We start from the raw sequence: 24486 nt of genomic DNA on the forward strand, positions 1-24486 counted from the left end.
CCACGCCCCACTTCAATGACTTCAAAATATATGTATAGCTTACCAAATTTTTAAAATATATATATATATATATATATATATATTTTTTTTTTGATTTAAATAAATTAAATAAAAAAACAAATGAATGTTTACTGTTGGATTGTTTTGCCATGTTTAAGATGTTTATATTACAAATACAGAGCTAAGCCGGGTAAAACCACTAGTACATACATATATTATATTACTAACATTAGTATTATTGGTCAGTGGCATTTCTTATCATCTATTCTCAGAATTTTTTTTAGATAAATTCTTCTGATTTAAGTAAATCGTCCCATATACATACATATGTAGTACGATTTTTCCAGATTTAGCTATGAGAAGAAAAATATCAAGAATACGATTTTTGCTAGTATTTACATACATATATACATATACATATAACTTATTGTTGATTATTTTTTTAAAATTTCTCCCCCCCCCCCCCCAATATTCAAATTGCTCCATCGGCCCTACGTTGAGAAACGCTGGTGTATAGCGAGATTTGGTAAGATAAAGATTTAATAAATCAGTTCACAGTTAATAAAACATCAATATATGGAATTGAATATAATACATTATGCATATTGATTAAAATTTTAGTCATTAGTTCTAGAAAAGTTACGACAGATTTTTATCATTTTTCGTTGTATGTAATATACTTTTAATCTATGAAGCTTAGTTGAAAATACCTAACTGACTTTACGACACATCGTGAACCTTTGTATACTTGTTATAACTTATAAAAGGCTACATTTTAGACCAGAGGTCTCCAACCTACGGCCCGCTAGCACTTTTCATCCGGCCCTCGGCTCTTTTGACCAGCTCGTGAAATTTTATGCGAGGGAAAATATTTTCAAAATATTCCTTTCACGATTTCTGTCGAAAATATGGCTTTCAGGGTTCCAAGTAGTAAAGCCCAAATATATTTTGAGGGAATCTCAAATGACATTTGGGATTCCCTTAATTAACAAATTGTCTTTTATTACTTTATCAGGATAAGTGACGAGTGTTTGGACTTTTTTTCCAAAATTAATTTGATATTGATATCAAAGATCTAAACGAAGAATATTTTCAATTGGAATTTATCGATCTTGAAGCAAATGATGGTTTAAAAATTAAGTTTTACGCTAAATTGGAGTCGGATTGTCCATAAATAAAAGCATTTGCTGGAAAAAATATATCAAATTTTTGTAGCACGTATGTACATATGCGAATAAATGTTTTACAAAATTAAATTTATTTAAACGATATATCAATCTTACTAAAACGATCAGCATTTCAAATTTGACCTTTAACGTACGCTGGACAAAATTTCCGTTTTGAAAAAAATTTTTTTTCATACCTTAGCACTGAGAAAAATATCCCATGTTAGATTTTTTAAATATGAAATAGCCCCGTTTATACGATAAGGGTAAATAAAAAAGAAACTACTAAAGCGGTGTTTAAATTACAAAAAAACCGTTGAAAATCACTATTTTCACAAACTTTAATGGGCAGTGCAAATAGTTTTTATTTTCCTTGATAGAGAACGTCTTTTCCAACCTAAGTTGTTTCCAAATTCCGTTTCCAAATTGGTTGTTTTCGATTAGATATTAGGTATAAATTCCTTATGTACAAATTTGTTCAAACTGGATTTCAATAGGATTTTTTTTTATCCGGCCCATCATACATTTTGAAATTCCGAACCGGCCCATTTCCCAAAAAGGTTAGGGACCCCTGCTTCAGAGTACTGAAAAAAATGAGTCATCATCAAAGACAATAAATGTGATTTTCTGTTATTAACCCTTTGAGTGCTGAAGATATTATAATCATAGGTATTTAAAATTTCCGAAATTCTAAAAGAGGTATGTATGTATGTATGTAGTACTATGTGAGCAATATTTCAGGTTTTACACGTATTATATAAAGGTTTTGCATTAAAAATGAAATTTTCAAATCACTATGTATTGAGCTTGTGCGTCAGAAGCGAAATCATCGATTTTATCAGTAGCAACTTTCATCGACGAATCTATCTGTATCCGATTAAATATTTATTCAACGTTTGGACACCTCGTTCAATTTGATCGATATTTTTTTCAAATCTATGAATGTATACATATGTATATAGAAAAACTAGAATTCGATACCTACAACGGTTTGTAACCAAAAAATAGCACCATCCGCGTAAGCACGGTAATAATTCTGGAAGTCGAACTATTCAATGATTTATTTATAGCCGAAATAACATCACTCATTGAAAGTGAAAATAGCAAATCTTGCGGTCGGCAATAAAGTGTTTTCTTTATGTTTTTCGGCCGAAGATGAATTTAAAACGTTTACTCGATCGAATGCCAACTACGACCGGTCGAGCGCATTGTTACATTTAAAAAAACAATTTGATTTGTATCGATTATTTTTGTAATGCCGGACATTTTTCCAGCCTCATATTAAATCATATATAATATTATATTAATAATTGAATGCTAGTTTGTATATTTACCGCTACATTAAATTTTCATCTGATGACAAAAAGTGTGTAATGGCACGGGACGTGTTATTGGCCTGCAGCTGTGAGAGGCGTGTCTATATGTTATTATTAATTCGTAGGATCTTATTATTTCGACAAGTTTCTCCTAAATTTCTTCAAATATGGATGTCAATACAAGGATAAATTATCACCGAAAACAATACAATTGATAAGGCTTACAAAGTAACGTGACATTAAAGATTTGGCGTACCAGCGTTTTTTTTGCATGTGTAATACTATTATTACGTACACCGCGGATTAAGCGAATAGAATCCCAGATACTGTGTGACCGTTCAAGGATTACCTGCAAACTAAGTGCTTGCACTTAGCGGCGATAGCATCCCCGTGCGACCATTATAATTGGTTTCAAGGATTATATTTAGACTCTAAGTGCATGTAGGCTAAACAATGACCGTTGTTAGTCCCTTCTCAGAACTGACCCATACCGTGTGACCGAATGTCGTGGGAATACATATCCGAATACGTGACTATACAATAGGTAAACAGATTAGACGTCCTGAGAGATCTACCCCTTATAAGGTGGTACGTAGGCGATATCATGTCATTCTGGACTGTATCTCGTTAATCATCAATAAATGCTGTGAAACGACTTTGGCCTTTTACTTGGATTCTCCACTCACCCCCACGCAACACTATCTAAAAAAATGTTCCGCATATTGTATGTGTATATACCTTAACGGTAACATTAGCTGTCGTGACCCGATTTTCAGCAGGTTTCTCATCAAAATTCAAAAAACCTTTTTTTTTAAATAATTACATTTATTAAAATTTTAGCAGTTCATACATTGAAATTGGTTAAGGGGGAGCGGAATTACCAGTATTCGAAGCTGTAAAAATCATTTTTGACGCATCATAACTTTTGCAACGTTAAAGTGGTTTTATTTGTATTTAATTGAAAAATTGCCGAGGATTAGGTCGCGATGGAAAATGGTACTGTACCTTTATTCGCCAATTGTTCAAATGCGGATATTTGAGTATATTAAATACATCTGAGGTCGAGTCAAATTTTATTAATTTCATCTCAAACAAAAACATAGATAAAGTAAAAATATGTACCCTTCCGAACACTTTCAGTATTGTTGCGTAGAGGTGGATTCAGGATCCAAATGAAAGGCCAAAGTCGCATCACAGCATTTATTCAACGATTTGAGAGGTTAACACGGAACCGCCGCTCACTCTAGAATATTTGATCTACCGTGTGTACCTCCTTATAAAGAATAAGTTGCACAGCACAACATGCCCGATCCGTTGGCATGTCTATTGTCTATCCGTTGGCACGGACTTGTTAAGGTCTGTGAGAACTCCAGCGTATCCGTTGTTCGGGCACTTACTGAGTCCTGTTAGCCTAATCTGGGGTCGGGGTTTTGTGCACCTACAAATCCACAGACCGTGGTTACTTTCTTTCATGTTCCCACGTTACAGTATATTAAATGTATATATGTATGTATATACCGGTCTCCGTGACGGGCCGGAATGTGATATGCCGGAAAACGCAAATATCGGAAGGCAAAGATCGAAAATCGAAAGATCTTAAGTCGAAAGATCAAAAAAAAGGTTGCATGGTAAACGGTACATACTCACTTAATTTGCGCGAGCAGGATACAACAGGAACAAGAGGAACAGACTTTTCCTCCCGTATTAATATGCGCGCGCAGAATACGGGAGGAAGTATATGTACGTGAGTATGTACCGTTTACCATGCACCCTTTTTTTTTTATCTTTCGACTTTAGATCTTTCAATTATCGATCTTTGAATTCCGATATTTGCGTTTTCCGGCATTTTACATTCCGGCCCGTGAGGTAGACCCGTATATACATATGTAGATATTAATTCAGTACTGAAATTACTCTCAAGTGTGTGTTTTTGTAATTGTCACTTAAAATATACATATATGTTACAGTTGAAGTGTATCTTCCAGTTGTAATATATTTTGATTAGTTAGAATATATTCCGACTAACCTGGTACCAACTACCGTTAGAGTTGAAGTGTATTTTCAGTCTGTAATATATTTTGAGTAGTTGGAATATATTCCGTTTAACCTACGTAAGTTGAATCATACGGCGAATAACATTCCAACTGGTCAAAATATATTACAACTGAAAATACAGTTCAAATATAAGTTGGTAACAGTTAAGATGGAGAGGTTAGGTTTTCGTGAAAAAGTTACTCGACCAGTAAATTGAGTTGGAAAGTCACATTTTTTTGTTTTGAAAACATTCTTAGAGTTATCGTAATACATTTATTCGTAATACCTTGCAATTATTAATGCGTTATTGATTTCTTAAGCAATCGTTAAATCATCAAAGCTGTCATAACTCAACTGTTATATTACAACTGGCGCACGTTATTGAAAGTGTATTTGCGCTTGGACAGATGTACATAATTTACTAGTTGAATTGTATTCGAATATGAAAATACATTTAAAAAACAAAAATGAATTCTTAGTTTTCGAGACATGGTGGCAGTGTTGATTCAGAAGTTGTGACGCGTGGGGGCGCTAGTAGTGCCACGCAGCGCGCAAGGATACGTCGGCCATCGACATCGCGTCAAGATGGCGGTCGCGCGATTCGGCAATATCTCGCGTCTCGTCACACCGACGCAAAGTCAAAACAAAAACAACGGCCGCCCAAAATAAATATGGCGGGACAAATGCGGCCTAGCAGTGGGCCAAGGTTGGGAAAATTACACACCGGTTCTGGACCGCGCCTACAATCAAATTGATTCCCCGCCATGTTTACTTGACTTCCGCAAATTTTATATTTCCCACCCACCCACCCGTCTTTGAAAAATCGGGTTTGTGTGTAATATTTCGTAATCGTTGCGTATAATTGGTACTGGTCTACATACGTATATTGAGGGGAGTTTTTATTGTTTTTTTTTACCACAAGCAATTTTTGATGTTCAAAGCAGCTGCCATTTTTTCGCTATGGCAATGTTTACAATCGACGCGCTCTAGCTGACGTTTCCGTCATCGAAAGCTAAAATGTTGAAAAAACTATTTTTAAGAATTTTCAGAAAACAGAAACTGTCACTAGTGAAATTTCCAGGCGCGGCTCGTGCATAGGAACTGCGGCGCTGCAGCACCCCCAGAAAAATTACAAAAAAAATCGCATTTAAAACTTGTATTTAGATATATTTGACATACTCATATTGACATACATCATCATGACATATTAATAATAGCCAGCAGCGTGGCTCGGTCGTTAAGCTTCTGCTTAACACTGAGAGGCGCCGAGTTCGATCCCTTGAGCTGACCTCGATTGAAAAAGAATTTTTCTGAGTATATCTGTAATGCTGCTGGTCAGACCAGGATTTGTGACTCCTGGTTGATCGTTTCCTATCAGAGTTTGCCAATTTTCTCTGATTTCATTGTTGAAACGATTCCCGATTAAAAATTGGCTAAAAATCCTTCCTACCTACTATGTCACCACTATTTGAGTATGATTAATGTAAATATTACAATAAAAATGTATGTACAATTCATAGATGTCTCGTTAATTGTCGAGTTTGTCAGTGTCTCGTAATTTAGCGACTTATGTATATAATAAAAAATGCTGTATTGTTTGTAATTTGGCCAGGAAGGCGCATTGGGGTTTACCTGTAATGCCTTCTTGGTATGAAATAAAATAAAATAAAATAAATAAAATAAATAATGTTTATGTCAAATATCTAATCATTCTAATTTAAATTATATTCACAAGTTGTAAATGTATACAAATGTGATTTTTTTTGTATTTTTTCTGGGGGTGCTGCAGCGCCGCAGTTCCTATGCACGAGCCGCGCCTGGAAATTTCTCACTTTCGCAATCGTATTTATGTATATTTTCAATAAATTTAACCTAAAAATTGTGCAATCGAGGTATTTCTATCACACAAGGCAAATGTGTATGTATTTTTATAAATTAACTAGCTGAACCCGGCATGCGATGAAATGCCACAATAACGCATGCATTTACCGTTCCCGTTCTCGTTTTTCCCGTTCCCGAGTTTAAGTCGTGGTAATCTGACTTATCCAGCGTTTAACAGCTTAAAAACGGAGGCGGCGAACACATTTGAGATTATTCAATTGTTTGTTTATTTCACCCTAACGACGCAGGTGGTGACGCGAAAACATTTGAAATTATTGCGTTGCAATGCTACTCATTCCCGTTTCTTTTCCTGTTTTTGGGCGATTTTTTTTACAGAAACCATCGTGGACATACACACAATATCTCCTGTAAGTTTCATCGCAATTTATTGAATGGTATAGAAACGCATGCGTGACAGACAGGTAAACAAACAAACATTGATTTTTATATACATATATATAGATAATAATTGAAAAGAAGTAAAAATAAAATTTAGAAGTAAATACAGTGTACTCTCGATTATCTGGGTGCGAATTATCCCGTTTCCGTGCTTGAAATAAATTCTCTTTTTTTTAATTAGTTTACAAATAAAGAGTAGATTCGTATGTGCTTTTAGTTATTATATTTGTTTAATTATTTTTTGCATTAAATTATAATCTCTTTCAAACACGCAAATTTTTCTGATCTACCCTGCAATAATGCAGAAGGTATACGTAACAGATAAGTAAATGATGGATAGGAAGCGTGCTTTTTCCAGGAATCAGGTCGTTTTGGGTCTATTTATAAAAGCTAGAGTGCAAAAAAAAGGTTTTTCATAAAATTGAACAAAGCACAGCAACAATTAAAAATGAACGGCACGCTTCCGGTCCGATCTCTACAGATAAGGGCAAGAAAATTGTACTCACTATAAAAAAAACACTTAATAGAGATTTGAAAATGAGGAATCCATATTAAAGCTCGCGGAAGAATATGGAATATTAAAAAGTTCGAGATATAGAAAATCAAAAAAGTTGGAGGATTTCATAAGAGATTGTGATAGTATCACATGTATATGTACTTAATTCCCGTTTTCGGTTATTACCAGCAAATTTTAAAATTTACCGGTATTTACCGATGGTAAATTTCGGACGGTTTACCAGTAAACTGGTATACCGGTATTGCAATCCCTATTTGTATTGTTTTTATTATTTACCGGTATTGCATTCGAAACGAAAAACTATGAAAATGTCACCATACGAAGATTTAGATTCAGATTAAGAAAAACAAAAAAAACCGGATAGAGAGATCTTCGAAGATTGGTTCAAAACTAAACAGGTTCCTGAAGTCATAGGTTTTTTTTAAAGTTAAGTGTTGCCACATAAAGCAGTACTGTCAATAGACAATGCTCCTTTTCATTCGAATAAACTATATTAAAAATGACGACTTAAACGAAAACCATGTGAAATGTATAAGAGGTATGTTAAAACAATCAACTGTGTTATGATGGCCAAATTTTCACCGCCTAATGTTATAAGTGTAATTCAGCCTAAATATGGACCAAAGTGTCATATCATCAATGAAACGGCTTTACCGTGCTGAGCTTCACATAACTCTTGCTAAGGAAGATGATGACTTGATCAATATCTGGAAAAAAATTAGTATACTGGATGCAATACACAGAATAGTAAAATTTCGATTGAACTAATAACACTGGTTTGATCATGGAGAAAGATTCTTCCTAACGTGGAAATAGATTTATCGGATTGTGAGGAGATCGAGGCAAGTGATATATCTGAAATATGCAGGTTAATGGAAGATTCAAAATGATTTGAATATGTTGGATAGGGAACACATTGGGGAGTGGTTTGATCGCAATTCAAATAATCTGGGATTTAAATGCATGAGTGATGCAAATATCGTTTATATTGTCACTCAAACAATAGAAACGATATCAAAAATTGATAGTTCGGACTATCCGTGTTTTTCAATTATGCGGTCCCGTAATTCACAGCATTAGTCCGGATAGTCAAGAGCACACTGTATACGTATTTATAAAATTGATAAACATACGATAATTGACTGTAATAAAAGTTACAGTTTAAAATCATCCAAAAATCAAACATTTTGCTAGCAAAATAATGGACTCAAGTCACATATAGTACCTCTAATTGCAGCCATAAAAAATCATTCTCTCTATCTATTTCCTCCCCCCCCCCCCCTTCTATTTGATTCAAAATATTGCGATTTCAGTACATTTTTAAATGAAAGTTTGTTCTTCTCAATCTAGAGCATATAGCAGATAAAATGTTTTAAAATGAACCAATTTTTGTGATACATTATTCTGTATCAGCCTATTACCATATTTCTCTCACTATTTTAAAGTTATTTCTTAAATTGAGTTACATATGATATTATAAAAAATATATTTTTGTATGTATGTATGTATGTATAATTTTTAAGTAATTTTAAGTATCTGGAACTATAATAAATAATATTTTTTCATCAAACTAATACTCAAAATACTATTGAAGCCCAATTGAAATATTTGCTATAATAGTAGTCTAATAGTAAGAACACACTCAAAAGTGCGGCAGGGCACGCCTAAGTTGGACTCCAGCTGTGATAGGACTTGTCTTCATGTATTTGTTAATTCATACGATCTTATTATGTCGACAAGTTTCTCCTACATTTCTTCAAATATGGGTCTATGTATGTATGTACATATGTCAATACAAAGATAACATATCATCGAAAAAATTCCAGGTGGTGAATTTTGCGTGGTGAAGGATCGCGATGGCATAGATTAGGGATGATACCTTCTAAAAAAAATGTGCCACGTACCACTTGCGTGTCTGCACCTTAAACGTCATTTTATTTTTCCCGTTTTAGTTTATTTTTTTATGCAGTAGATTTATATTTTAAAATTGTTGAAAATCGCACAAAAGATATTCATAAAGCTAACATTATTCGTATGATTTAGATCTATTTTATAAGAGCTATTTCAATATAATACATAAGCCTATCAATTTAACGTTGTATCGACGACCATAAGGCCACTGTTCGATATACACCTGAGTTTATTCTCAGACACAATTTGTCAGCGTTTCTCAACACATCGGTCGTTGTTATTTTTCCGGCTTATTTCTCCGCTGTGTCAAAATATTATATGTAAAGATCAACTCGAGTTAATACGGACTGTTTATATAACGGATTTGTCTTGTTAATCCGTATTTGTTTTCTCGGAAATTTTCGTACACCGATAATATAGTATTCTTACACGCAATCAATCTTCTAAAATCATATATATGTATGTATAAAGGCAATGTAGAGAATTCAATTATCATTTCTGACTAGTGCTTCCAATCCCGGAAGGTTACGTCAGCACCGGGATTGCGGTGCTGGGTATTTCCGATCCCGGGATCCCGGTGCTAGCACCGGGATTAAATGTATAAGAAAAAAAAGTTCAATAGCTCGTTTTCATATTTCAAAAACGTTCAATTGCATTTTGCAAACTCTCCCGATGTTTCACGTTCTTATTTTGAGAGTTTGGCTATATTCTTTAAATTTTCGGTTCGAATCCATAGATTTCTAAGATTAAATAAAACACAATAAATAAATTAAAAAAAACATCACTTTGAATCCGCCGTGATAGATTGTACCGTCTAGTAATTATTCATCGAAACAATCCACCTAAAATAAAAATTGCAATTACATAAAAAAAATCGGATGTGACCAACCCACGACTTTATCTATGTATTTGAGGAATATAAGAAAGATAAAAAACAAAATTCGATAATCAAACATATGTACATATGTATGTATGTACATACACGTTCACACATACCAGTTATGAGCATTTTCGATACAAATTGAACACAAATGTGGGGAAACTTGCACAAGACAAAAGTTCTACTTTTGATTTCTGAGAAAAACATAAAAAACCTTGAATCTCTAGAGTAAAAGTACTACTTTCGGTTTAGGAAAAAATATTAAAAAAAATTTGGGGTATAATATTAATAATTTCTATTACAAGTAAAAAAAAATCTGTCATATTTGATTGGCGGTTTGGCAGATAATTGAATTCAAAAATTTAAAATAAGAGAACACCTATAAAGGGAGGTACCATTTCCACTTAACTTGAAAATTTGAAAAATCTACGTCGTATCGATAAGAATTTTAGTAAGCGATACTAAGTTTCAGTTCGATTGGACGAACGGTGTTCAAAAAATCCCCAAAATACACTGACACACAATATACAGTTTTCTAAATCATGAAAAGGTGATCAGTGGTCGATTCTGAGATCGAATCAGACAAAATATGCATCAAATATCATTGCGGTTGAGCACAATATCTGCGACACAATACAGGGCGTTCATACCATTTCATGGAAACGACAAGCCGGCGTCGAAACGGGTTAGAGCAAACAAATGGACTATGACTGTCATTGCTCATCACACTATCGTTCATTATATAATGTTGTTTTATGTTTTTTCCATATTATTTTTGTAAAAATAATATTTTTAAAGAAATTTCTGACAGCACCGTAATCCCGGTATTCAGACTAGTTTCAGCACCGGGATTCACGGTACCAGAAAACACCGGGATCCCGGGATTGGAAGCCTTATTTCTGACGTTATAATAACATTAAATAAAAAATCGATTCAAGTGAATTTTTATAAACAAAAATGTATGATTGACGGAGATCACTACTGTATTGTATATAAGAAAAGTTTATAAATACCAAATCTCAGTCTGGGAAATGATCCGCTTGAGGGTTAAAAATCACTTTCGCGTCAAAGTGTTGTTACAGTGTTATTTTCGAAATATTTTTCTTCGGGTTATATTTACCCTTTCGCATTACAACACCGGAAAGCGTGGCGCGTGGATTTAGAAACGAAGTTGCATCACACAGCAACCCAGTAAATCAGTTAAAAACCACAGAATCAGTTTAACAGTACTCACGTATAATTGTTGTGCAATTTAATCATCACAAAAATAGTCAATTGAATCGTTTGAAATTGTGTGTGCATTTTTAAATTACAACGAATGTTATACGGACGATAAGCGACATGTTTGAATTTACGTGCAGAATTCATATTTATTACTTTTATTTTAGATTATTCGTATTTATGTGTGTGTGTATTTACGATATCGCTACATTTTGTATATTTCAATTTTATCGTCTGGCAACTCGCACCTTCGCTCAGTGTATATCATTTGATATACAAATCAATCACGAGAATCGAGCGATCATTGGTAAAGCGGAAAATAAAATAAATTATTCAACGTATCTATCTGTTCGTAATTGCTAACCGATATTATTGCTAAGTTGTTATGGGTAATTTTAGATTCAGAAGAGCACTTCACATTAAACATGTATAATATATGTATATGTACGTACATACGAGTATGTATATGAAAATCTGAAAATTTGAGTTTTAACATCCGATTACTCCAGTTCAGTAAAATACAACAATAGAAAATAAAAATTATTATTTATGACATGATCGTAAATTTCAAAATTAATGCTATAAATACTTGTATCGATTAAGGACTTATATATGTACATACTTGTACAAATTCACTACTTTTTTATGTACTACGTACATAAAAAAGTAGTTTTTTATGTACGTAGTGACAATAATTTTGACTGATTCGAACTCAGAATCGATTACTGATCACGTTTTCATGATTGGGAAAAAAATATGTGTGTGTGTGTGTGTCTGTATGTGTGTTAGTATGTGCGTCTGTGTATTTTGGGGATTTTTTGAACACCATTAGTCTTATGGAATTGAACCATGGTATCGATTACTGAAATTTTTATCGATTGAAGTCAATTTTTTTTAAATATTTTTCAAATTTTTGGAATTAAATTATCTTCCGAATCAGACTAAATATTTTTTACATATAATAGAAATTATAAATTCTATACCCTAATAAGTATTTTTACATTAGCCGAAGTAGTACTTTTACTCTAGAAAATTGAGGTTTTTACTGTTTTTTTCAGAAACCTTTCATATCTAGAAGTTTAAACTTAATACCAAGTTATATAAAATGTGGTGAGAACCTGTCAGTCGGATGTGACTCTTGTTCGATCTTTTTTCCACATTTTTACGACCCCTAAAACATGTGTGCTCTATACGAAAACATTAAAGTATAACTTTTGTATCAATGCGATGAAAATAAAAAAATAAAGTAATCACTAAATCACTAAATTTAATAAACCGAAAGTGGGATTTTTTTCTCTTAGAAAAGTCAAAAATGTTGTGATCACATGATTTTTTCCACACCCCTGATCGTATCAAGCTGAAAATTTATATTTGTATTATTTATGTACTAGCTTAGAGTTGATAAGTTTTTGGTCAGAATTCATAAACCGGAAGTAGTATTTTTTTTAAAATAATATTTCACTATTTAATTTTGACCATTTAAATTATTTTTATCTTCTTGATATTTAATGTGCATAATATATGTATGTATGTATGTATTTTAAGTAATAAATTCGAGTGGGCTCTTACCACTATTCTTTTTATATATTATTTCAATAATTAACTTTATTTTTATTTCTAGTTTGGTTTTTTAATATGATTACCATTAACGGAGTTTTAGATTCAATGGAATTTTTTTACGGATAATTATTTCGTTTCTAAGATGATACTGAAAATTTTTCTTTCGTATTCCTATAAAATTTTGGGAATCGTTATAAAAAAAATATTCATCATTTTAATTTATATTTTTAAAAATATTTCTATAAATATAAAACAAACGGTTGATTGTTATGGCGTACACTTAGAGGGCATTGCGAAACATTTTATTTATTTGCTTAAAGTAGTTAAGTGTTTTTCATATATTATAGGTATGTATGTGTGTATTTACGTACGTAGCAATATTAAAAAATATATTGTTCAGACCTATGTTTATGCATTTGTATGTACATACACACATACAAATGTATCCGTAATAACAAACATTATCATAAGTAATCTAATTGAATAACTGTTTCTAGTCACATTTTGTATCTGTCAACATATTATGGGGTATAAACTACCACCATACATTGTGCATACATATGTATATGTAGGTACAATGCTTTTAAACCATGGACAGTAATGAAAATGAATTCAAGTACATGCATATGTATGTATGTACATATAATAAAAACAAAAAAGTCGATGTTTTCTAAAAACCTACTTTATTTTGATTTTTTTATCTGTGATAATTTCTGAATCAAACAAAACTAAGAACCAAGCTAAATTTTAGGGTAAATCGGTTTTGATTCAAATATCGACAGCATTTGTGAGGAATCCGACTATATCATTTTGAAGATCAAAATAATAGGAATATAAACGACTGGGTCGGACTTGAACATAATTAATGGAGCTCGTAACTGAACTTGGCTTTATGTCAACACTCCGACTGATTCCGTCTATTTTCAGAACGTAATCTCTTGTGTATTTTTTTAGGTTCACTTCATCATGTAGCATACCTTAATTTAATAATTCCTGTCGGTTAGTGGTGGCAAGATCGTGTCATAATATCGACTCACCGAATCACTATTTTAGCACGAATTTCAAAGAGGACCCCTTTATTGAAAATATTTTCAAACACTAATTCTAGCATACAAAGTATGCATATGTAAAGTACATAATGTATGTACATATAAACTGGTATGTATGTATAAAGTATATATTTATATGTAGTATGTACATATAAACTGGTGAAGTTAAAAGTCGACCAAATATTTTAAATCAAATAGTTTTTATTATATTTTTAATATCAAGTTATTAAACAAATTTCTGAAGATTTTACTGTTATAAAAAATTCTGATAATTATATTCGTGTAAAATTTTATGTGTAGATATACAATTTTTAATATTTTTAATCTCACTTGTATGGACTGCAAAATATAACTTATAGATTAAATCTATAATTTTTAAGATCAAAGCGCGTTTCCTTTGATCTAATTTTTTTTTCATACATGAAAATATGTATACATAGTTTAAACTTAAAATATCGTTAGTGGGAGAACGTGTAAAATTTTAGATTCATAGCCGAGTAATATTCTTGGCAAAAGTTGACACGTAAGTTGTGTCACATTAAACAACAATTTCTCTTGTAAATTAATTAGCACACTAGAAATGATCGACGATCATCGAATCAACCTCTAGAGATCAAAATTATTCAACTTCAAAGAACAACTGGGGCCATTTTTCTGCGCGACCCAATTTAACCTTATATTATATTATATGTATGTACATACACATTCAAAATCTAAAAAAGATACACTCGAAACGAAACGAATTTAGCACCCGAATAAAGTGATCCGAAATAGATCAAAGTCTTATTGAACTTACATACATACCTTGACTGATACGGTTGATTCATTGTAACTTTTATTGATTTTCAAATTCAACGATGATATAATGAGCATTAAACGCCCACTATATTTCTATAGTGTTTAAAAATAATTGAAGTTAAATTAAAGTATTTAAATCACATTTTGCAAATAAATATGTATACATATATGTATGTACATATATGTATGTACATATGTATGTACATATGTATGTACATACATATGTACATACATATGTACATACATATGTACATACATATGTACATACATATGTACATACATATATGTATACATATGAACACAGCTGTAACGTAATAAATAAGAATTATTAATATTAACAATGCTATTTCCCTTAAAAATTATAGTTATAGGCTACAAAATCCAATCAAAAACAATTACCAATAAATTTTAATTATAATTATTATTATTATCTTACATATAAAACAGAAACGGTGTCTGTAATTCGTTTCTGATTGGCTGTCATCGAAGTCATTTCTGATTGGCTGGATTGGTCAAAGACGTTTGTGATTAATTTTTTTTCGATTCAAATAAATTTAATAAAAAAACAAATGCCGATTTTTTTCGTGGTTTTCATTTCATTTCCATTTACCGAGCGACTTGTACCTTAAAAAGTCATTTTTCTTTGTGTACTTTTGTTTTTGTGTGTGTATATTATCGGTAATTTTGGAAACGTACATTCTTATAAACGAATACTGATAATACAATAATTGATTATTAAATAGTATACAAAGTAAATAAAAAACATATATTTTTTTTAAAACTTATAAAATTTCATAACCCTTGATTGTGGTTAGTGATAAAATTTCAATGCAATTAAGTTTCGTTTATCAAGTTATGTGCCGCCAGAATAACGAAAATAATATTTTGATACATTAAGATTTATACATATGTATGTACATATTGTACATGGCAAAAATTGTAATTGAAAGGGGCTTGCAGAATCAAGTAATCGCCTTTAATGTCATCAAATTGACATTTATTTAGTTTCATATTAGCTAATAAAATATAGGACAAGGATAATTATAAATTGAATGTAATATTTAAAGAAAATTTTAACAAGAGTCATTTCTTGCGGGATATATAAAAATGTGTAGTGTTGGATGTGTTAAACTTTAGAAGTGAATCAAGCACATAAATATGATAATATATACCTTTGATTACTTAGGAATAGTTAGTTATAGTTGAGTTATAAGATAAGATGAGCTCACCTGTGGTAACCAAGTGGAGGTCTGGGTCACTGGTCCTCGACTTTTGCTCCGAGCACGCCAGATGCGCCTGCTCACGTGCTGCACCACGCTGCTGGAAGAGCGTGACTTCTGCATCACCCCGCCACCTGTTGGAGATGAACTCACTGAACCAGAGCCACTGCCAGCCTTGTCGCGACCACCGTGTAACAATTGCGAAAAGAACGAACTAGCACCCCTCTCAGCGGGGGACGTTTGCACAACCACGAAACCGTCCAGCCAATCTTCCTCCGTGAGACTACCCTTATTCAACCCGTCGTCATCCCCCGGCTTGCTGATTTCACCGCGCGGTTTTATGTTACGCAAGTTTTTATCGTAGTTTATACGCTTAAACCTATCTGCTTTGTCGGCATCGACGCTCTTCTTCCGTGCCATTCGCAGGTATCGTTTAATGGTATCGCTCACCGATTGCGACACGTCGTCGTGGTCCACACTGCTCCTCCTTCTCGGGGATTTCTTGTCGTCTGATTTACCGTCCTTAGATTCGGCCTCTTCTTCTGCAAGTCTCTGTTTTCTCTTCTCTGCCAATTCAGCTCGAAGACTTCGAATCGCTTCCTCGTCCAAAGGATCAGTCTGTATTCCAGTCTCCGCGTAACGATCGCCACCTTCTCCATGCACTTCTACCAGAGGCGGTGGATCGATCATGGATCGGTTCGATTTATCCCAAGGACCTTCTTCATAATCGTCGTCATCTTCTTCGTCATACTCATCGTCACGTCTCGTGTGATGCAAAGAACCACGCCACTGTTGCCCGAGACTAGAACTGCTCTTGCTAGCGGGAATACCGCTCCTGATCGGCCTGAAGCTTTTAGTTTGCCGCAAATCACTATACAACTTCTTCAAAAGCTTCCTGTCAGTCAGCAGATCTGATATGACATGATCTCGATTCGGCGATCTACTGTAATAACGACTCAACGTATCCAACAGTGAACGTTGAACGGTGTCGCCTTCAACGGACAATCCTGTAGAAGTTCTCCTTCGAATCCTTTCATTCTCATTCTGCCTGCCGAATACTAGAGCTAAGTGCTGCTGTAACTTGTCAATCAAATCTTGATATTCGAATCCAGGTGAACCAGGAGGAGGAGGTGGTTTATCCTGAACGTTCAGATACTTTTGAATCATGTCGATAAGTTCTTTTTGGTCAGGATCTTCGACCGCTTTGGCGGATGTTTTCAATACTGCTTTCGGATCTTTGGTCGAGGAGGAAGCTAGGAAGTCTTGTTTGAGTTTGCTGATGTCGAAACGTCCCCCGGACGTTTGCGTGATTACCAAATTTCCCGGTGGTTTCTTTGGAGGCGGCGTCGCCTCTTCCGCCTCGTCAGCAGAGCTGGCCTGTCGACAACTGCCTCCTTTGGTCCTGTCGCGTCGCCGGCGATGCGGCCTGAATCCGATGGCGCCAGGATATGAACTTTTCCGCCATAGCAGAAACTTGGGTTCCTTCTGGCACACCTCCTGGAAGTAGGCCTCGATTTTGGGTATGTCCTCGGGTCGGTTGAGGGCGCCGTCCGGTATCAAGCGACGGCCAGCATCCGCCATGTACTTCCAAGTCTTGCGAGTGAGCAGCCATCGCTCCTTGACGGGCTTTCGCGGCCTCCGCGGTTTTCCCATGTTGTCCGTGCTTTCGCTAGAAGCTCTCCTGGTGCTTTCCGCCATCGCGCGACGGCCTCTTCCTGGTGGGTGCGGTGTGGCGAGTCCGCCACCGTTTCATTGATGGTTGTTCGTGGGGTGACCGGGGAGGGGCTCAGGGCCGAGGGCTCATGACGGCCGTCAGGATGGAGGGGCGAAGCCCTAGGGCGGGGGCTCGCGGGGCGCCCAGCAGGTGAGGCGTGCTGCGGGCCGCGCGCGTCGCCAACACTGGCCGCGCCACCGCCCCCCCTTTTTCCTCCCACCCCACCCCACTCTGCCCACGTCCAAGTTTTACACACGTATTATAAATAGCTGTTCCACTTGTTATTTTTACGGTGCACACGAAGGAAGTTTAGTTATGGACGTGGAACGACAAGGTGCGCGAGACCAGACTGGCAGGTGGCTCTTCGTCGATTGTTAAGGCAGATTATATCGCGTGAGCTTCCGCCGTCCGGAGCGGAAAGCTCCCCCCGTTCGAGGAAAAGCTCACATAATACGCGTAACTGAGAGTATAAATACAATATCGCGCCACAAATATTAAGTATTCATGCAAGATATACATACGTATGTATGTACGTACATATATACCTACAAATTAGAAACCGGAATCAATATTACACAATATTTTATCACATGCAAAATCATTGCCAATACAATCTAATATATATATTATATCGAAAGACACTTTGTTTGTAACTATGTAACTATATTTGGTTGTAACATCGAAAACAAAATCAAAGTTTCAAAATCAAACGACGATAGCGATATCGTTTTTTCGATTCAAATAAATTTAATAACAAAACAAATTAATGTTTACTATTAGATTGTTTTGCCATGTTTAAGCTGTTTATATTACAAATACCGAGCGAATCCGGGTAAAACCACTAGTATACAATATAGGGTGGCGCATATACATCGTCATGGCTATTTTTCACTTTCTTTCAATAGTGAAGCTACCCCAATTTAAATCCGATTGTTTCTCATTCGATTGAAAAGAATTTTATGTGGGAATGAAGGATAGATAGTAGTAGAAGTGTGTTGATGTCAATTTGTATGGAGCCATTTTATTAATTATTGTTGAGTCAAAAACTTTAACAAAAGACGGTACTTTTTAAAAAAAGTACATCTGGATTTCATAGTCATCCAGATCTTACCATCTACAAATCAAATCATTGAGAAAAATAAAGAAACTTCTTGATTTTATTCGGCATTGAACCCATGACTAATAAAGTTGAGCTACACTGTGAGCACTGGTCATCAATATTTCTCAACTTTTATTTTTCCATTTTCTAATAATATGTGAGCCATTGCATTTAAAAGTGGCGTAAGTCCACTTTTTTTTCATTTTGAGAAATATTTAGCAAAAAAAAACACTAAATATTTTACCTTTTACAATATTTAAAAATACTGGTGGCCTATAATACGTGTATCCTGCATTTCCAAGATTCTGGACATATCCAATTAAATAGTGATTATAATAGTGAAATTGATAGTGAAATTAATAGTGATAACAATTTGTGAACTTACGCCACTTTCCAATATAACGGCTCATGTATTTAATATAATTGGAAAAATTTAAACACTAATTGCTAAAAAAACATTGTCACAATTGTGTATTCATTGAATCTCCTCATGTAGTCATAAATGGCTCTGATATTCTAACTTCAAAACTTTTAATCAAATATTTACAATCATTTTCCGATTATGACAACACATTATTTGATTTCAATTCTAAAAAAAATACGTGCTCATTTTTGCGACTAATATTAAATGTTCTGTTTAAATAATATTATCCAGCACTGCAAGTCAACAGCTCTGCACAATAATGGACGAAAAAGACTACTTCTATTCATACTATACAGCACCGTCTGTTTTCGGTACGTTCATACTTGTTTTGAACGAGTAAAAGGTAAAATCGGCTTACATTTACATTACTGTACAATATTGCAATATTGCTTGCATCGTATCATGGAGTCAATGTTATCACAATATGACGTTTCTGAAAATAGTCATATGAATATGGCAACACTTTTGTTAGTACGGGTGCACTCACCGATATGACGTCACGACATGCGTAAATATTTCTACAGTGGCCAAATAAAACCAGTACTGTACTGTTGTATGATATGAATAGATAGTGTTGATTCCTGTTGTTACGGAGAGTTGCTGGCTTGAATTATATTGGTATAAACATACCTTTATGTTTATTATTGTATTGTGAATCTTTCAATTATAAATATGAAAATTTAAAAACCATAGCATTATAAACGCACCACCCTATAATATAAATAAAATATATAATATATTAGTAAGAAATATTTTCAATTGTTATTATGAAATATACCTAAGCAATCTTATGTAAATTGAATACGCGATCTTTGTTGACATTTTGGTTGATCATAACAAAGTTTGCAACAAATAAAATAATTTAAAATTAAAAAGCTTCGTATTCTAACATAGTACTTATTATATTATATAGGTTGCTTTCATAATCACCGGTAACCATTAAAATGACATGTATCAATATTCACATATTTTGGACGTTATATATTATATATTTTTTACAAATGCAATTCATTTTCGGAACTCATTTTTTTTTTAAATCTCAAAAATCTTAGTTTACTATCATAATAATTTGAGTTTACTTTTATTTTATAATACTCATCTAGGCTAATTTAATTATACAAAACTACGTCCATTTGAGGTTAATATAGATACATATACGACATTATAACATTTACGCAAAACTTAATAACTATGAAAATAAATGGTGTAAATTTAATTAATAGATGGTCGAATATTTCAAGCACTTTAAACCTCAAAGTGCAAAAAAGTATATTTTTTTGGCTGAAAGTGCGTCAATACTTATCCAATGAAATTAAAAAGTATTAAAAACTTACCTGCAGATTAATTAAATCAATTGAAATTAGACATAATTCATACGTTTACACATTTGGCTCAAGGACTTATAAAATTTTGATTTTATTCAATTCATAAATTGTTCACATTACTAAAATTTTACCTATCGAATTCTACACACACACATATTATCTAATCTTCTAATATACATATGAATGATTACGAAAGAGACTTTGTAAGCTTTGATGTAGGTTTGGGTGGTAGAATCAAGAAAAACCCTGTATATATGTATGTATATTTATTATTTGCTACCAAAATTACCTCTTGGAAAACAGTGCCATGAGCATTTAATAATAAAATTTTAATTTATGTAATAATAAAATGCTGCATTGTTTGTAATTTATTGTCCAGGAAGGCGCATTGGGGTCTTCCTGATATATATCTATGTAAAAATAAAATAAAAATATATAGTTAGGAAGGTAGTTTTTTCTTATAATGTACCCAATGAAATTTTCATCGGGTCTATCACTAGTATAATACATACTATATTATATGTATATCGTATGATTTATACATATGTATGTACATACATATGTATGTACATATATAGATTTCAAACCTTGAAACGCGACTTCATTTTTTTAATGATAAATATTAGAAATAATTATTTCCTTATGATAATTTTAAAATTTGAATTGAAAATGTTTTTTAAATGCAACTAAACCTCGACATATATTTACAAATTAATTTGAAAAATTTTACAATCTAACCGGAATTTCAAACTTTAAACCTTGAGATCGAAGCGTTAAAATAGGGGTTCAAACAAATTGAGATTATATTGGTACTAAATTAATTAAAAAATTCCACGACTGTATTTGAGATTTCACAGGTCGATGTCGGACACCGGCTGCAATGAATTGGCAATCATCATCATCATCATCAACAGACGTTAATCGCGTGGGTTTGCATTGTTGGTGTTGAGCGCGGTTGACGTTGCCATGCCGATGTTCACGCACGTTGCGTTACGCGTGCCAAACTTCGACTATAAATACACGTCAAAATAGTCATCATTTAAGTGCAAATCGGACGAGCCGCGGAAACGGTTGACCGCCTCTGGCCGAAGAGCGCACACATCAGTCGACGGTGGGCGGGGGCGGCCGCCGAGTACAGCAGACCAGGCCTCGCATTCTATTATTTATTTCTGGACAATTTGCAAACGTAATAATGTCTTGGATGCCGTCAACAGCCACTCTTTGTGCTTGAAAAACAAATACAATTTCCGCACCCAATCAATCCGGCCCGAAAGAGTCACGAGGGGATCGTTACTGCTCTAGGGATTTCATTTAATTTGGGAACTGTAATTCAAGTGCAAACTTTGTATGTGCATACTTTGTATTAGGTTGGAACCAAAAATTTGAATTAAGAATTTCCCACTTAGTGGAAAACTTGCGTCGTATCAGGGAAACGTTAGATAAACAAATTCATCAATTTTACGAAATGTCCACTGTGACTCCAAACAATCGATTTATCTCGACATATAAAAAAGTATAAAAATCGAATATGAAAATGATTTTTGTTGTTTTGATTTTTGTTGATAAATAATATGATTCCTATTAAAACTATTCGGAGCACGGAGCGGAGATGGAGCAAGTATTTAGGTGTTGAAGCGGAGCAACTCCAAAAAGTGGTTGCTCCAGATCTCTCATTCAAATCAATAGTCAGGTGTTATTTTTATTGATTTTGATTTTTTATTTTATTGATTGTGACGTATAATTAATTATCTACAAATCTATAAAGTCAAATTATATATTTTTAATTAATTAATTATCTACAAAGTCAAATTATATGTTATTACATACCTCTTCTTAGCTTGTTAATAAATTATCTACAAAATCAAATTATATATTTTTCTTTCAAATTTTTTACAGAAGCTTCCATACACAAAGACGCGAAAGCGGTCTTTTCAAAAAAATGCTTTCGCGATTTTCAAAAAAAATGCTTTTCAAAAACAAAAGTATTTTGAATATAAAAGTTGAGAGCTTTCTTGGATATTTATCTGTGTTCAACATAAAATTTCGAAAAAATTGCGAATTTTATGAAATACGTCATGTTTTACCTCAAAATATATAATGTTGACATATGTACATATGTATGTAAATTTAAATTAAATTTAAATTTAATGTAGGTAAATTTAAATATAATATTTAAAAATTATTAGTAATATAAAATACACCCCCCTCCCTTTCACAAATTTGTTGTATGTTGTAAGTATACATATGCTTGCGGTTGGTAATTAAAATTTGTAAACCTACATATGTACATACATACATTTTTCATATGGTGTGATGTACGTATGTACACAATTAGCAGTAGTGTCGATTTAAGGTCTGTTCATACCTATCCAGCACGACCCGTATCCTGCAGGTGTCATGCAAGTGCGGATAGTATTCTTTGGTACATTATATATGGACGCGCATGAATGCGTAAATGCGCATGCGCGAATGGAGTATGAATACGTCCATATAATGTACCAAAGAATACTATCCGCACTTGCATGACACCTGCAGGAAACGGGTCGTGCTGGATAGGTATGAACAGACCTTTAAGGTGATCTGTCATGATACTATGACATACATATATACATATGTACATATATGAAAAAAAACATCAAATATATATTCTGCAGTCCGTGTATTTTCAGTTGTAATATATTCCAACTAGCGTTTTAGGTCATTTACATTCGAAAACAATCAACTTGTAAATTAAATCTTTACATGCGCAAATACACTTTCAACAATGTGCACCAGTTTAATTTTGACAGCTCTGAAGTTTTTACAAATGCTTTAGAATTAAATAATGTTTGCTATTTATAACGAATAAAGGTAATTAAGATCGTATTACAATAACACTAAGAATGTATTTAAAACCAAAATGTGACTTTCCAACTCAATCTAATAATCGAGCGACGTTTTCACAAAAATTAACCTCTCGATCTAACCTGATACCAACTTACAGTTGAACTGTATTTCCAGATGTAATATATTTTAAGCAGTTGGAATGTAATTCGCCATATGAATCAACTTACGTGGGTTAGATGGAATATATTCCAACTAGTCAAAATATATTACAACTGAAAATAAACTTCAACTATAGCGGTAGTTGGTACCAGGTTAGATAGAATACATTCCAACTAGTCACAATATATTACAACTGGAAGATACACTTCAACATACATACAACTGTAACATAAAAAAGACGTATTAATAAAATTATTGAATTACGTGCATGTTACCCTTAAATGAGTCATTTGTCAGCAGACACGAATCACCACAGGTTATAATAATAAAAAAATAATGAAAAAAACATCGATGTAATGATGCAAATTTTATTTTAGCGTGTCTCGAGCGCGAGATATAAAAATGTGGAGTCTATCTTAGTCAATGGATCGCCTACACTACTTCACGCTCAAGGGTATTAAATTATTTCGTTAATGTTTGTTTTGATAGTGAAAAGTAAAAGTCACTCTGCAATAATATCGCTCGCCCCGATGGAACCAAAGACAAATAACAACATCCGATACAAATCGGACAAAAACATTTAACAAGTTTTCCGCACGATTTTGATTCGTTGTTAATTTTTTTTAAATGGCGTCAACATTATCCGAATATATTCGAATTTATGACTAATCTTCAAGAAACGTAATGGTGGCTTACTCGAATTTTTTCAGTACTCTTTGAGTGATCACAGTATTTCAAACGGGCAAACGAACGAATCACTATGATATTTTTGAAATGTACATATGTATATGTATATAAAATTATCTCAGCTGTTCAGTGATTTTATTGCAAATTATAATATAGCACATTTTAATACTAAAATGTAGAATATGCGATGAAAAGTAAAAATTTTATGAATATTTTGTAAGAATCTGATGTATTATTGGAAAATGGTTTGCGTCTAAAATAAATCAGTTATGGAAAACCGATGCTAGATGTCACTATAAA

General features: G+C 33.4%; 1 protein-coding gene across 2 annotated transcripts in view; it reads right to left on the bottom strand.

Moving 5' to 3' along the window:
• RhoGAP102A (Rho GTPase activating protein at 102A) overlaps positions 1–18039 on the bottom strand; it is a 47606-nt gene extending 29567 nt beyond the window's left edge. Inside the window, exon 1 of one of the 2 annotated variants that reach the window (XM_077427301.1) lies at positions 15962–18039. In XM_077427301.1, coding sequence (XP_077283427.1) covers positions 15962–17650 — 1689 coding nt within the window. In that variant the 5' untranslated portion in view covers positions 17651–18039. The remainder of the gene's footprint in view (positions 1–15961) is intronic. The other variant, XM_077427309.1, reaches the window with a different exon arrangement.
• Positions 18040–24486: the final 6447 nt, after the last annotated feature.

The sequence above is a fragment of the Arctopsyche grandis genome, chromosome 1, assembly GCF_051622035.1.
Source record: "Arctopsyche grandis isolate Sample6627 chromosome 1, ASM5162203v2, whole genome shotgun sequence".
Lineage (NCBI taxonomy): Eukaryota > Metazoa > Arthropoda > Insecta > Trichoptera > Hydropsychidae > Arctopsyche > Arctopsyche grandis.